Source organism: Electrona antarctica (assembly GCF_951216825.1).
Source record: "Electrona antarctica genome assembly, chromosome: 20".
NCBI lineage: Eukaryota > Metazoa > Chordata > Actinopteri > Myctophiformes > Myctophidae > Electrona > Electrona antarctica.
In genome coordinates, this window is record NC_136801.1 from 7,717,605 (window position 1) to 7,735,009 (window position 17,405).

General features: G+C 43.9%; 1 protein-coding gene across 1 annotated transcript in view; it reads left to right on the forward strand.

Annotated features, from left to right (window-relative positions):
* The window catches only part of dok6 (docking protein 6), a 62,491-nt gene that overhangs the window by 37,750 nt on the left and 7,336 nt on the right, over positions 1-17,405 (forward strand). The window contains exon 5 of the mRNA XM_079489206.1: positions 2,487-2,592. Within this exon, the coding sequence (XP_079345332.1) occupies positions 2,487-2,592 (106 nt within the window). The remainder of the gene's footprint in view (positions 1-2,486; positions 2,593-17,405) is intronic.

The following is a 17,405-nucleotide window of genomic DNA, read 5'->3' on the forward strand; positions in this document are numbered from 1 at the left end:
ACACACACACACACACACACACACACACACACACACACACACACACACACACACACACACACACACACACACACACACACACACACACACACACACACACACACACACACACACACACCACAGTGGGGAGCAGCCAGTGCTCTAGCCAAGAGTGCCCAGAAAGCATGCGACGCCCCGTGGCTTCAGCGTCCGTTTCCTCCGTCCTTCCCATTCTCTCCCTCCATCCTTCCTTTTGCCATCATCTGTATTCTTTATCCCATTCTTGGCGGGAACCCCTTTTGGTGTTAGCATTATGCAATGCTTTAGCTATTGAAAAATAGCAGACCTACAAACTCGTAGCGCGCCACCGAGTGGCGCGCTACGAGCTTGTAGGTCTGCTATTTTTGAAAAAATCGAAGAACTGACTGACATAGAAACATAGCTTTTTCAGAAAACTGTCAGGATGTAGAAAACATTTTTAGAATGTGATCTCAGGTCAAAATGGGTTATTTATGTAAGCCTGCCTAGAGCTTGATGAGCCTTGACCATATGGCCGTGCTCCTGGACCTCGCCATTTGGGACGGGTTCCAAACGCAGCGTTTAGCCTCGGTGCTATAACCCGTTTAGACCTGACATCGAAATAAAAAAAATTCTGAAAGAATATATATATTCAAAGATTTGTGCCGCATTTTCACAATTAAAAAAAAATAGCAGACCTACAAGCTCTGCTATTTTTGAAAAATTGTGACCTGGGAACGATTCTACACATTTCTTTGTTTTCTGAAAAACCCATGTTTCTATATCAGTGGTTATCAAACTATTTAATGTCAAGGACCCCTAGAATTATATGTATTTGGCCGCCGACCGTCATCTGAAAATATGTTGTTCCAGGGACCTCCCCAGAAGCAAAGATTTGACATAAAAACGTTCGCTCTGAAACAATATATATTCAAAGATTTGTGCCGCATTTTCACGATTTTTCAAAAAATAGCAGACCTACAAGCTCATAGCGCGCCACTCGGTGGCGCGCTATGAGCTTGTAGATCTGCTATTTTTCAATAGCTATAAAGTATAACATAATGCTTAGTTAAAACACCAAAAGGGGTTCCCGTCCAGAATGGGATAAATCACAGGGATAGCTGCAGAACACTGACCACTTACACTTACATCATGGCTCTTGGGAATATCATGTTTACTATTAAGTAGATTCTGTTTTCTGCACTCTCCTCCCCCATTTTCTTGTTAAATTCATTACACAAATTTTGTCGACAGCAGCGAAAGTGGTGCCCTAGCTCTGAGACCACTCCTTTTAATGGTTAACTATAAAAGTATATAATTATCGTTGCTGTCGGCTGGAAACCTTATATTGTCCAAAAGATTTGTTTTCAGAAATTCGAATTCAAAAATAGAAAAAATGGTAAATGGTGCATTTATATTGTGCATTACATTCACCCATTCACACACACACATTCATACACCGATGGCGGCGGAAACCCTTCAAGGCACCAACCAGCACATCAGGAGCAATTAGGGGTTCAGTGTCTTGCTCAAGGACACTTCGACAGTAACTCTGGGGGAGCCCGGGTTCGAATTGGCAACCTTGCGGTTACCATCTAGCCACTCTACCCCTGAGCCACCGCCGCCGAAAACATCTTCTATTATTAGCTCAAAACATTTTGAACTTACAGTATAGAAGATTCTTTCTATTTCTTTGCTACTTGTATTTGTATTTTTATTGAGGCTCTGAGATTTCACAACTGTTCAATCACAATTCAATGTATATAGAACACACATTTTTCTTTTTTCAACATAACATAGGAAAACAACAAGAACCACAATACGGACATTACAATGCACAGACAAAAAACAAACAAACACAAAAAAAAAAAAAAAAAAGGCAAAACGAGTACACCACAGTCTTGACATGATTACATTACAGGTCACCAGAGTCTTTGTTATTCACTACCGTTCAATAAGGTACATTGAAGCACAGTCTAGAAGGGTCCACTTTATCTAAGACTGGTTCCCATACCTTCGTGAACCCTTCCATGTTATCACGGAGGAGATAAGTCAGTTTCTCCAGAGGAACCACAGTCATTACCTCCTTGTACCAATCATCCAGTGTAGGAACATCTCTATGAATCCAAAGCTTGAGTATAGTCTTCCTCGCTATGTATAAGAGTATTCCAACCAATTTAGTAGGGTACATTCTGATCCACTGAACGTCACTAGAAAATATCTTCCTTCCTCACGCATTCGGAATTAAATTGGCACTTAAAAAAAAAGAGAAAATGTTCTGTATATACAGTATGTACTACAGTACGCGAGGCTCCTTTCTCTCCCCTGCCACTTGTTTACCTCCAAAAGGAGCCATCCTCCTTACTGCGTGTGGCTTATGAGTGCCTGGTAGCACGAGGAGGAAACTGTATAAAAAGGTTCTTATGAGTGCCTGGTAGCACGAGGAGGAAACTGTATAAAAAAGGTTTTTTTTCTCTGTCCGCTTTCAGATCCACTCCAGAGAGATGCTAACCAAGTCCATCTCGCTGCCACGCAGTGTCTACTGGCAGCACATCACGCGGCAGAACAGCGTGGGGGATCTCTACAGTTACCAAGGTAAGCACATGCAGCTACTAATTATCATATGCACACAGTATTGCTGTTCCCCCCCCCTTCCCCCGCTGGTGTAAATTGCTATGTGTGTGTGGACCATATTGGGTGCAGTGGAGGCACAGCGAGGGATGAGGGGCAGAGGGAGGGGGGGGGGGGGAGGGAGGGAGGGAGGGAGGGAGGGAGGGAGGGAGGAGAGAGAGAGAGGTTTTATTTATTTGAGAGGCCGGTGTTTTCGTGCATGTGTGTGCGCCGTGCGGGAGAGATGCCGTATCGACAATATCATTAAGCAGTGGTTTAATCCGTCGCAGCAGGTAAAGCTGTGTGTGTGTGCTGTGTGTGTGCTGTGTGTGTGTGTGTGTGTGTGTGTGTGTGTGTGTGTGTGTGTGTGTGTGTGTGTGTGTGTGCTGTGTGTGTGTGTACTTGTGTTAGTATACGCGTTAGGGCCAAATGTACCCACAAGTACAGTTTGATAAATGGATATTGTGAGGACAATATTCCTGGTCCTCACAAATTAAATTGATGTTTTCATGGCCTAAAAAATATATATATATATATATATATTTCTTTATAGTTGGTTTACAATTAGGAAAAGATTCAGGTTGGGTTTAGGTTGGTTATTATGGTTAGAGCTATGCCGGATCTGTGTTGTGAGTTTGTAGATCTGCTATTATGATTATTACAAATAAAATCATTGTCCTGCAATTTTGTGTGTGTGTGTGTGTGTGTGTGTGTATACATACAATACATACATACATACATACATACATACATACACACATGTGCCTAAACACAGAGCCGAGGCAGGGAGGTGATTAGTGCACTGATGAGATTAAGCCGTGTCCAACGGTATTAGTTGATTAGTAGACTTTATCTGGGATTAGAGTCCTTGGCTTTCACTGATAATACAAATGAGAAGAAGCCTGCAGACAAAGATGAAAGACGATGTTAGGTCACAATTTCGGAAATATTGTGGCTTGTGTTTCTTTTTCCCCCCCGTTTTTTATATGTCTACATCCTGACAGTTTTCTGAAAAAGCTATGTTTCTGTCAGTCGTTCTTCGATTTTTCAAAAATAGCAGACCTACAAGCTCGTAGCGCGCCACTCGGTGGCGCGCTATGAGCTTGTAGATCTGCTATTTTTCAATAGCTAAAGCATAACATAATGCTAACACCAAAATCCGTTTTTTGTGGCCCGGTAAGCTCAAAAGCCATTCTTTTATTACACAAATTAGCATTCTTGTAAAAGTGTTGTAATAAAATAGAAATAGAAATAAATGAAATAAAAACGATTAAGACAGAAGTACAACGAAAAGGAAAATAGATGTGCAAGTCATGCATCCTCAGACCGAGTGCCGCGCTATGAGCTTGTAGATCTGCTATTTTTGAAAAATCGTGAAAATGTGGCGAAAATCTATATATATTCTTTCCCAGTGAACGCTTTTAACTCAAATCTTTGCTTCTGGGGGGTCCCTGGAAGAATATATTTTGAGATTGGGGTCCTGGGCCAAATACATATAATTCTGGGGGTCCTTGACATGAAAATGTTTGAGAACGACTGACATAGAAACATTTATCTTTTTTATTTTTTTAACTGTCAGGATTTCGAAGGCATTTGTAGAATCGTCCTCAGGTCTAAATATGGGTTAATAATGTAAATCTGCAAAGTAACTAGTAACTAGTAAGCTGTGGTAAAAAGAAAAAAGAGCTGCCCTCCTCCTCCCCCCCTCGCTCATATGAATTCACCGTTGGCATTATCTCCTTGTTTTTCCCCCTCCATGAATAACCCATTCTGACCTGAGATCAGATTCTAAAAATGTCTTCTACATCCTGACAGTTTTCTGAAAAAGCTATGTTTCTATGTCAGTCGTTCTTCGATTTCTCAAAAAATAGCAGACCTACAAGCTCGTAGCGCGCCACTCGGTGGCGCGCTATGAGCTTGTAGATCTGCTATTTTTCAATAGCTAAAGCATAACATAATGCTAACACCAAAAAGGGGTTCCCGCCCAAAATGGGATAAATTGAATGCTTCAGTGTGTTTGAGGACACAGCGAAAAGGTCCCACTAGGCAAAGCAGCCGAGGCACAAGGTGATTCTGGGGGGGGGGGGGGGGGTGACAGAAATCCCATTCCCTGCCGTGATGCGAGGGAAGCATGTGACCATAAAAGAGACATTTGTCAGAAGAGAAGGCTCAGAGAGACGAGCTGCCGTCTTGGGTGTTAACATGGCCACAGGGGTTGCCTCCCTAGCCCATTTTGGGCGGGAAGTACCCCTTTCGGTGTTAGCATTGTGTTATGCTTTAGCTATTGAAAAATAGCAGATCTACAAGCTCATAGCGCGCCACCGAGTGGCGCGCTACGAGCTTGTAGGTCTGCTATTTTTGAAAAAGAACCACTGACATAGAAACTTAGCTTTTTCAGAAAAGTGTCAGGATGTAGAAGACATTTTTAGAATCTGATCTCAGGTTAAAATGGGCTAGATTAGCCTAGAGCAGGTGTTTCCCAGCCTGTGGGTCGGGGCCCACTGGTGGGCCGTAAGGTGGTGGAAAAAAAGCATTTTTTTTTTTCCTGTAAAATCTTTAAATGGGAATTTTCATTGTGATACTGATGAATAGGAACTTAACCCATTTAGGCCTGACCTCAACATTTTAAAAAAATCTTCTAAATCCTCCAGTTTTCTGAAATAAATATTTTCATGATTTTTCAAAAATAGCAGACCTACAAGCTCGCTATGAGCTTGTAGATCTGCTATTTTTCAATAGCTAAATTATAACATAATGTTTAAAACACCAAAAGGGGTTCCTGCCCAAAATGGGTTAAAGTAATATACGTTAGTTCCATATTGAGCCAAAACAGAACCGATTGATTGGTCATTAAAAATAAATGTGCTCTGAAAATGCATGCAGCCAAACCTTTTGTTTGTGCAAGGCTTAACACAAGTTTAATGATAATAAGGTATTACTATTTTCACAATAAGATGATACAATTTCCATCTCATTATTTGTTGGGCTGAGAAACCTAATAGAAACTAGAGCCTTTCTCTTTGGAAAGTTAGCATGCTGAAATAGGAGCCTTTGTTTTTGCATTTATAAAGGATAGAAAAGATTTTTTGAGTGGTGCAAACCACTCCAACAACTGGCTTTGTTAGTACCCGTCTGTGTTTGTGCCTGTACGGGTGAGCATGGTTGCTATGGTTAGTATGTGACGTCACTGACACTCCAACAACCAGCTTTGTCTGTACCCGTGTACCTGTACGTGGGCCATGTACAGGTGAGCATGGTTGCTATGGTTAGTGTGTGACGTCACTGCACCACTCAGTTCACACAGGTGTGATTTTTTATTCTGTGTGTGTGTGTGTGTGTGTGTGGGGCTATGGGCAGGATTCTGCCCATAGCCCTTCTCTAAGACGCTAGAGTGAGTAGACAGAAATGGTGTCATCATATTGAGCATTAGTGAGGACCAAAGAACCAAGATAGGTTGAAAATAGTGCTCCCTTTAAGTATTTAATACTATTTTAAAAAAAATCTGTTTTGTTGAGCTTACACTGCAAATTGTTGTCCTCGTCTTTCTTGGCAATTAGAGTTAAATGTTTAAACTTATTTTACCACTATAATCTCTCATGATAACCAATATCTCCTCCTAATATGTGGGAAAGAATTCAATTCAGTGAAAGAGGTGATTAGCCCATTTTGGGCGGGAACCCCTTTTGGTGTTAGCATTGTGTTATGCTTTAGCTATTGAAAAATAGCAGATCTACAAGCTCATAGCGCGCCACCGAGTGGCGCGCTACGAGCTTGTAGGTCTGCTATTTTTGAAAAATCGAAGAACGACTGACATAGAAACATAGCTTTTTCAGAAAACTGTCAGGATGTAGAAGACATTTTTTTAGAATCTGATCTCAGGTCAAAATGGGTTAGAAATGGAGCATTTTGACCACGCAAGCTAGCTGTCTCGCTCCTTCGGTATAACACGGCATGCATGATGAATATCCAATCAGCACAGTCAATTTGCTGAGTCATGGTCGGGTTGCGTTCAAATACCCCGTGGGTCCCGGGAATAATTAAGGAACACTGTTGCCTGTCCTGTTGAGGTTTGCCGCTATTTGTTTATTTCTTTTTCGACACTTAACTGGGTAGCTGGCAGTGAATTCGCTCCTTTATTTCAATACGCAGACACAGCCACTTTCGTTTGAACAGAAACCCCCCCATAAACTTATTCGCCACATGTTTATTAGTCTCCCAAGCATCTCCCAATCTCCCAAGCAGCAGAATTTCCTTTCACTGCTACGCTGATGACACTCAACTTCCATTACTGCAACGCACTACTCATCGTCATCGGGATCCCTAGCAAGAGCCTCCAGAGGCTCAAAGTACATTCAAAACAAAACAGAGCCGCTAGGATCCTGATGAGAGTGCGAAGATAACCCTATTACACCCATCCTCCGTTCTCTCCACTGGCTCCCCGTCACCTTCAGGACTGAATACAACATTTCCCTTTTCACACATCAGTGCATCTATTCTACGCCCCTATGGCCCCCCCCCCCCCACACCTACCTTAAAGAACTCATCGCCCCTAAACCTGCCACTCGAAGCCTCCACTCTTCCAACACCCACCTTCTCCCTGTCCACCACCACACCAATCCCCGCACCATGGGCAACCCGGCCTCCTGTCCGTGCCTCTCCTACGTCTCACCAGGTCCACTCCTGCTCTCACCAGGACCTGTGCGTTGCACCAGAGTCCCAGCACCAGACACTTCATTCAGGAGTGTGGTGGGCAATGGTTCCGCAGACTCCACCCGAGTGAGAAGGTGGTCCTGCGGACTCCGCTTGCTGCTTGAATGGCCCTCCTAAAGGCCTCAGGGCTTCCTCCTCACGGAGGACACAGGCTGGGGGCGCTGACCCATACTGCTCACCCGGGTGCCGTCTACATTCCGGCTGTCACCCGTCTCTCCGGTGGTCACCAGACTATACCTGGTTGTCACATACCTGGTTGTCACAGCCCCATGTCTGTGGAACTCCCTCCCTTTGCACCTGAGAGCACCACAGTCTAGTCCACTGATGCTTTTAAGAATGGATTAAAGACCTAACTTTTTAACAAAGCATTCTCTTAAATTTTCTTACCTAGTCTTTACTTGGACATTTTAGTTTAGCCAAGCTGGTTCCCATGATATCGATTGGTGCTTATTCTGTTTTTATAAAATAAAATTGCCATGCTTTTAACCCTGTAGTACTCTGAAATTTGTAAGAATGTAAATGTGCGTGCGCATCGAACACAGACTCCTCGCAACATGCCTCGTTAAAAAAAAAAAGAATCTCAGCAAACCAGCCCAAACTAAATAGTCCATGGAAGTAGATGGGGACAACACACACTTTCAAATCCCTTTAGAGTTTAAAACTATTCAATTCCACCGGAGTTTGGAGCTAGCAATAGCAGTTAGCACGACGTAGAAGTGACATACGGTACTTTTTTCCTTGAATATAAGCAAGCCACAACAACTGAAGCAGTGACATAATAATATTATGCAAGACTAGAGTGACATACATTTCTAACATTAACAATGAAATGCGTTATACATGTACTCTGAATGGGAAAACTTTGTTTTGTTTTTTTGCTTTTAGTCAAACTAAGAAATAATCTTGCATTATAATTGTGATTGTTAAAAAGATAACAATTTTAATAACTGATCTCAATATGTGGACCCATAATACGTTTTGCCATAATCTTGCAGCTATATATCACTGACACAGACACGACAGCAATGGTACAACAATGGTTTAAAGTAAATATATACAGTAGTATAAATTGTATTCTTTTATTATTATCTTTGTAATCACTTTAGGCCTTTTGGTGAATGGTCAGGGCATCAATATTATACCCATATCATGATATTAGACTGGATATAGTTATACTATTGTGATATGGCATAAGTGTTCTATAACAATATAAAGATCGTTGACCTATAGCTAAGGCCCTCCCCAAACTGCTATGGTACAATCACAGCTAAGCATAACATGGGTTAGACAAACCTCTCCACCAATAGTTTTCCTATATGATAAAACACTGTTTAAAAAAAGAAATACCACGCACATATTTTTCCAGTGCATATGGCAGGCCTTGTTGACGGATTTGGAAGACATTTTGAAGTTCTGGTTCCAAAAATGAACCAGTATTTAATGTGTAAAATCCATATTTACATTGGAATGAATGAGCCTGGCTGGAAAGTGTCCAAGTGGGAGTGTCTAAGTGGGAGAGGCCGGGTCTTAGCTATAGGTCCATTGGTATCGGCAGATCTCAAAATCAAATGATTGGAATCGGATCGGGAGCAAAATAAAATATGATTGGGACATCCCTGATACAAAGTCAATGTTGCTGTTTACATTTCGATATACTTCGATTCTTGATTTTCTTTAATGCAGTTACTATATTGTTACACCCCTAGTTTGCATCCATTTGTTTATTATTATGGTCCATTTGGTTGACCAGGCATATTGCGTGATGCCACATGTACTGTACTCTGTAAATTACACCAATAAAAATGTAAATAATATCTTCCCTGACATTTAACACTGGTTTTCTAATGTTATGCAGGTATGCACGGTTCACTGAATAATAGGCACTTGTGTTTTCCAGTTTGCTGAGCCATAAAATAAGTGCACTTCAACTTTTGAAGTTGAAAAAGCGAAAACGCTTCAATTACCAGCTCTAAGATTGGAATGAAAAAGCACATTGTCTTGTTTTAAACAGGCGCATTTCCGAACAATTTTGTGTCATTTCACACAAAGTTCTCACTTTACCCTTTTCCCATCATCCCACTCTCTTATTTTATCGTGCAAGTTTGCATTAGCAATTCTAATGGCACGGAGCGCTGCGTTTGTTTGATCCGCTAGGAGTGATATGCAAGGTTTTTACAGAGGGAGCGAACCATCAAAGGCATGGGGACAAGATAAGTGTTTTGGTCGATAACACTGCCTTATCTGCAACAGGTGACAAGAAATACTCTACGTAGAGACTGAACCCTATGAAAGATGCATAAAGGCCAGAAACAATTGAGAACAATTAAGGCTATTTTTTTTCCAGCTAGCACATTTAGGCCTGACCTCAACATTTAAAAAAAAATCTTCTAAATCCTCCAGTTTTCTGAAATAAACATTTTCACGATTTTTCAAAAATAGCAGACCTACAAGCTCGTAGCGCGCCACTCGGTGGCGCGCTATGAGCTTGTAGATCTGCTATTTTTCAATAGCTAAATTATAACATAATGTTTAGTAGGGGTTCCCGCCAAAAATGGGCTAGGACCCACACAACCACAGCCATGAATTATTTCAGTCAAAGTGAACTCAATTATTTTGGTGGCTTTGGACTGAACTCTCCTCTACCCCTGTCCCTGTGCATGTAATATATAATTCTCTGGCTTGGCTTGCTAGGTTTTGCATACAAAGCCAACTGTCAGCACTCTTACATAAGCCTGGACTCGCGGTACTAGTAGCCTTTTCGCTCTCCAGTTACAGGTGTTACGAGGAGGCCATCTGGGTTATCACACACAGTGAGGCAGATGCAGACAGGGGTGTGTGTGTGTGTGTGTGTGTGTGTGTGTGTGTGTGTGTGCGTGCTCGTGTGTGAGCGTGCGCGACTGCGCGAGCAAGTGCTCGTGTGTGTGTGTGTGTATGTGTGTGTATCCTCCTCCCTTTCTCAGTCTGCTCCAGTCCAGCAGCTGCCACCCCAGGCCAGATAGGATGACACGACCTTCCCTAGTAATGAAAAGGCACTGACAAATCACTGTCTGCTTCTGAAAGGGAGAGGGGAGCAAAACAGAGCAGAAAGGAGAGGAGAGGAGAGAAGAGGAGAGGAGAAGAGGGAGAGGAGATATGCTGCCACCATCTTTCCTGTAGTGTGTGTACAGCATGTACATTATCCCGTTTTTGGCGGGAACCCCTTTTGGTGTTAGCATTACGTTATGCTTTAGCTATTGAAAAATCACACCCGTGTGAACTGAGTGGTGCAACTACACATTTATTGTTATAGTTACTGTACATTAGAACCAGGAAAGCATCTGTGTCATAAGTATGTCACATACTAACCATAGCAACCATGCTCACCCGTACAGGCACAAACACACACGGGTACTAACAAAGCCAGTTGTTGGAGTGGTTTGCACCACTCAAAAATAGCAGATCTACAAGCTCAGCTTGTAGGTCTGCTATTTTTTTTAAATCGACATAGAAACTGACATAGAAACATAGCTTTTTCAGAAAACTGTCAGGATGTAGAAGACATTTTTAGAATCTGATCTCAGGTCAAAATCGGTTAATACAGTATGAACATCAACGTGCATATTAGTAAGTGTGTGTGTGAGGAGAGGGGGGGGGGCATACATGAAGGAGTATGGTCCTCCTCATCCAAACACTGCTGTTTATGTGACCACAGAGATGATTAGATCTGCTGCGGCTCCTCCCGTGAGCCTCTGCTTCCAGACCAAATTGGCCTAGCTTGAGAAAAAGGGATTGTCTTGGCAAAGATGTGCGAAGGATATGCCTGGTTGTGCACCGATCGTTTCAGCAATCTATTAACTCATTAAAGATGGAGTGCTGTGATTTTTTTGGTTGCTTTTTCTGTTTTTCTGCTGCGACCTACTATGAAAATCTGCAAAACCTGTCAGTCAGTCCATTCGTCACGTATCCATATATGTGACCAGATTTGACTGAGAGACTGCCATCGCGCAAATTCCAGCTTTTCACCAGAGAAAAACTTTATTTATTTATTTTTTCCAAAATGAGTTAATGAGGCAGACTCTTCACATACTAGAGCATGTCTGAAATAAGTGTCAGAGCTGAAATCGACATGTACATATGAAATAAATGCTTAAACATGTAGCTACATGTAGTTCACAGAAGTGAACCTTTCAAGCCTGTTTTCTCAACTCGCTGTTTTCTGCAAGACATTACTCTATAAACCATATCTCCAAAACTGGAGGGGTCAAACTGAACAACCAATACGTCAATTTGAAGCTATGATTCCCTGCTTTCATAAGACATGAAAAAAAACGAAAATTTAAACAAATCCAATGGCAGTCTCTCAGTCAAATTTGGTCACATATGGTTGTCAGTCCGTCACACCCCACCATATATGGCCATCAGACCGTCACGCCTCGTGACACGTTCCATATATGGCCGTCTCCATATATGAAGATCACGACACTGACTTCATCAAACCCTGGATAGCCATACATGGAGAAGACTGGATCATCACCTAATCTGCGTGCAGTACATGTATCTGGAGCTGGCCAGCAACTCTACATCTGACCTCAAACCTCAAACCCTTAGATCTCCATATATGGAGCTGACCTGTTCTGACATTCCAGATGTTGATCCTTCCAACCCGTCCTTCCTCTTTGATGTCTCCCTTTTGACTGATACCTGTCCATTCACACTCTAGACGGGTCCGCCCCAAAGTTATTAGTGCAGCCGCGCCTGGCAGCCGGCGAAAACTCTCGAGTTCTCAACAGGCCCGAAAATTAACAGTTTCAGGGCCTTAAATTGATTGATCAAACGATATGCCCTGCTTATTTGTTTTATGTGTCTAAATCGCCGAATTCTAATAATAAAAAAGAAAGTCAGTCGTTCCGCGGAGCAGGGGGAGAGAGCTTCATGTTATGATGACGAAACCGGAAATCGATACTTATGCTGGGCTGCTAGGGCTTCTGGGAAATTGAGTCCAATGCAAGTGGACGGGGATTCTATTAACTGGGCTGGCCCGAGGCCCCGTCTGGCCTTACTAATTAGTACAAATGTTTGCCCTACACAGCACGAAAACATCAATTAAACAACAAAAAAAAGGACCATATAATATGAGCATTCCCAGACGCATAGTTTCAGCTCGACCTCGCCTTCAGTGCGACCTCGCCTTCAGCGCGACCTCGCCTTCAGTCCGACGCTTCCCGCTCAGGGCGTCTTACTGGTATGTGTCTATGGCGTTAACATAACTCTAATAGTTATAATATTCATATGTCTTCCCTGTGTGTATTTGTGGTTTCTTCCTGAAAGCTGAAAGCCTTTGAGTCAAAAGGCTCAATTGAAAAAATGGGCCTCAGGCCTTAAAGATGGAGAGCCGTGATTTTTTCCCCCCCGATGTAGATGCACAACATTATATACGAGCTGCAAGCTTGTATATCTGCTATTTTTAAGAACTACCATTCTAAGAGTGTTCTTAACCCTTAGACAGATTACTACTGGAAAACACGTGGAGTTATGCATTAGTTCTGTCTGACTTGTACGTGATTTTCCGTAGTTCTCTTTTTTTATTAATACCAATTGATTAATTCGGTCCGCACCTCTGTATAGAGTATTGAGCATAAATATCAACTACATTTCCCAGAAAACCCGTGTCACGTGACACACGTGTACGCTTTGCCATTGGAAGCTGATCCCACACCCCAGTAAACAGTGGGGGCGGAGGGAGTTTTCATAGTTTTCAGTGTTCAGCCCGTTTGACGTCTCGCCCGAGCGATTTTCTATCAGAAAAAGTTGAAAGCAGTAATATTTATTTGAGCGAGTTTTGTGGTAGTAGTATTGATCCATACGCGTCCCAGTCGCCTTCTCCAGTCCCCACCAGCCCGGTCGCTGGGACCGGTGGCTGGGCTTAGAACCGGAGCGGGGACCGGCCACTACCACTCATTGTCTCCTCATCGTCGTCCGATGAGCTATACCGGGAAACCATTGAAAGAAGACGATCAACCCGGAATGTTTTGAGGTAATCTTATTGTAGAAAATGCCCTTCTATAGTGATCAGAAATCATGGACAAAAGAAATCTACAAGCTCACAACGCGTCGCACATAACCACGCGTTGCTTCAGTAAACGATGCATGTTTGTTCTCCGTATTTGTAGACGGTAAATAAAAGGAGCGAACATTACTCTTCAGATCAGATCGCCTATATGGCACGCTACAATATAAAATAATTGTACTGCCATGCGTGCATGGCTGCATGCCTGCTACGATACATTTGTACTGCACCGACCGACACTAACCCCCCCTCCAGCCATTAGCCAGCACCTTTTACTGTCTACAAAGACGGAGAACAAACATGATGATCCACAAGCTCAAACAGGTCACATGCGCGACGCGTTGTGAGCTTGTAGATTTCTTTTGTCCATGAGTTATATGAGCTTGCATGATAATCGCATTCATTGTATTGTATACAATCATGCTTTTACATTGTTTAGTGTGTCACCGTGTGATGATGACGATGATGTCAGATAGCCTACGTCGTCCCCCCCCCCCCGGCCAATAGCCAGTACCATTTCTGCAGTGTTTGCTAGCAACTAGCCAACAGCCAGTGGAATGTGGCGACGCGATGGTGCTGGATATTATACCCGCGAGCACTCATTGGTGTCATTCTAACGTCGCCTATTATTTTATCGTGATACTAGCAGCCAGCTCTACAAGCTCAAACAGGTCACATGCGCGACGCGTTGTGAGCTTGTAGATTTCTTTTGTCCATGAGTTATATGAAGGAAGCAGACAAGTCAAGCTTTCTCTGAAGGTCTTTCGTTGTCACACATTCACAACAGAGAATTTTCAATAAATCATTCAAAAACGGGATTATGCCATAGAGAAGTCTACCTACTATATAGAAATCCTTGAAACGCTCAGAGTTAAAAAAAAACTACAAAAAACCTAATGTTGCTACAGATTTATATATATATATATATATATGAGACAAAAAAGGGACTCCTGCACATCCAAAAAGACCCGTGCGAGGTGCAAGTCTAGTTAGCAGACATAGACATCAAAAAGAGAAAAACCTTCCAAGGAAGGGACTGCACACTCCAGGGAACAGAGACGGACAACTTACTGCATCAACTTATTTATTAGCACTTATTTATTGTGCTAATAAATAAGTTGATGCAGTAAGTTGTCCGTCTCTGTTCCCTGGAGTGTGCAGTCCCTTCCTTGGAAGGTTTTTCTCTTTTTGATATACGGTATACGCGCGCGCACGCACGCACGCACGCACGCACGCACGCACGCACGCACGCACGCACGCACGCACGCACGCACGCACGCACGCACGCACGCACGCACGCACGCACGCACGCACGCACGCACGCACGCACGCACGCACGCACGCACGCACGCACGCACGCACGCACGCACGCACGCACGCACGCACGCACGCACGCACGCACGCACGCACGCACGCACGCACGCACGCACGCACGCACGCACGCACGCACGCACGCACGCACGCACGCACGCACGCACACACACACACACACACACACACACACACACACACACACACACACACACACACACACACACACACACACACACACACACACACACACACACACACACACACACTTGACTTAGTTGTTTTGTTTGGTTTATTTGTGAAGCAAGGGGACAGCAGTTGTTAATTTCAAACCACTTTCAAGTAACCTACCCGTCTCTATTTTGGGCATGTCATTATAGGCGGAAAATCAAAAGATGTCCCAAAAGAATTGAAAATATTCCCCAAACCGGAGACAACGTTGTATACTTCAGGGAGCGGTGTACAACAAAGACACACGTGATCACGTGTTGTCATGGTTTCCCTACAATATATGCTGTACACACACCTCGCTGTCCGTCTGTCTGTCCCACACAGACGTTGTACACACACAGGATGACAGCGGTCACCAGGCACCACCGGCTTGTGCTTTATGTTTCCTGTAGTGGGGAGAGTTGGCAGTGTGACACACAGTCTTTACCCCACAGGGCACTTTGATGGCATCATGATTGCTGGCTCCACACCACACGACACCGAGTGAGAGTGTGCGTGCGTGCGTGCGTGCGTGCGTGCGTGCGTGCGTGCGTGCGTGCGTGCGTGCGTGCGTGCGTGCGTGCGTGCATCAGACAAGTCAGTCAGCTAGTACCAACTTAGAAAGGTCCAACTTCACTGTAGAGCGCTAAGTAGTTAGGCCAGATGTGTCCCGTTACTTTTTCTTCAGAAACCTGACCCTGTGCACACACCTGACCCTGTACACACACACACACACACACACACACACACACACACACACACACACACACACACACACACACACACACACACACACACACACACACACACACACACACACACACACACACACACACACACACGGGACAGCGTAGACATAATTGTATTGGTACTCTCAGGCTACACTGTACGCTGCATGATTGCCAACCCTGAAATCTGTGTGTCTGTGCTGATCAGCAACTTAGAGCATCAAGGACAGAGGAAGGGAGTGATCGCTTTGTCAATTTGAAGTTGTCCTCCGTTTGAAATGAAAGCGTCCATGGGAAGAAACAATCTCAATTTTAATTTGTTAATCAAATTTCAATTAGCTAGCAATCCTTAGCTGAATGGATTCAAAAGTTACAATAATTAAAAAAGTCGCTGACATGCAACTACATTTCTTGGCTAGTTGGAATGGTTGGGGAGGGGCTAAGGGCCCAGAGCGGGTCCTATTGGCCCAGAGCGGGTCCAGGCTTAGGGTTGATTACAGTGTTGTTAGGGGAGGGGCTAAGGGCCCAGAGCGGGTCCAGGCTTAGGGTTGATTACAGTGTTGGAATGGTGGGGAGGGGGCGGGGCTAAGGGCCCAGAGCAGGTCCAGGACTCCAGGCTTAGGGTTGATTACAGTGTCGTTAGGGGAGGGGCTAGTGGCCCAGAGCGGGTCCAGGCTGAGGGTTGATTACAGTGTTGTGCGAGGGTTTTTGCACCTTCTGAAATATTGATCACAGGCCAGGTCCTCCTTGTCGAGTGCAAGATCAGCAGCCCCGCCGGCCCTCCTATCCTCGGCTTACCTCGCGCTGCACACATCTACAAACAGCCATCTAATGTATTATTGATGGTCACACAGCCACTCCTCCTCCTCCGTCCCACACCGCAAGTATCCATTACTGCTTCTCCCCTCGGTTATCTACTATGAGCTGAAGAACAAATGGGATGATTAACCCATTTTGGACCTGAGATCAGATTCTAAAAATGTCTTCTACATCCTGACTTCTTCTGGTTCTTCGATTTTTCAAAAATAGCAGACCTACAAGCTCGTAGCGCGCCACTCGGTGGCGCGCTATGAGCTTGTAGATCTGCTATTTTTCAATAGCTAAAGTATAACATAATGCTAACACCAAAAGGCGTTCCCGCCCAAAATGGGTTAATTTGGATTACGGAGATAGACAAGCAGACTGGGAGAGCGAGAGAGAGAGATATACAGAGAAAGAGTCTCTGAGGTTATGTTAAGCAGATAATCCGAGTGGGTAAGGCCAACGTGATTCAATCAAGCTGATTCGCCGTGTCATTTCTGTTCCCATGGGGATGGCGGTTATCACCCCCTAGTGTTTGCATTTAACCTCAAATAAATCCATGCATAACATTCAGTGTACTGCGCCAGGTGGGGCATGGATTCTCCAACTTCCATCGTTACAAGAACTCCATATGGGCATAAAAGGGACACATACATAATAACTGGGTGGGGTGTGCATTTCCAACTTGCATCGTTCCAAGTAGGCCAGTGCCCAACGGGCACCACTTTAGTCTATCTAGTATCTATCTACAAGTAAGACGCGCGAACGCGGGAAGCGAACGCAGCTCGTAAATTGCAATAACAACAATTAGAAAAATGTTAAGTAATTCTTTTAGTGTGTATGTGTGTGTGTGTGTGTGTGTTTTTTGTGTGTGATACAGCTGCGCCCTCTGGTGGCGGGCGGGCGGTGTTACAGCGTGACACACACACACAGACAGACAGACAGACAGACAGACAGACAGACAGACAGACAGACAGACAGACATGTTCTGC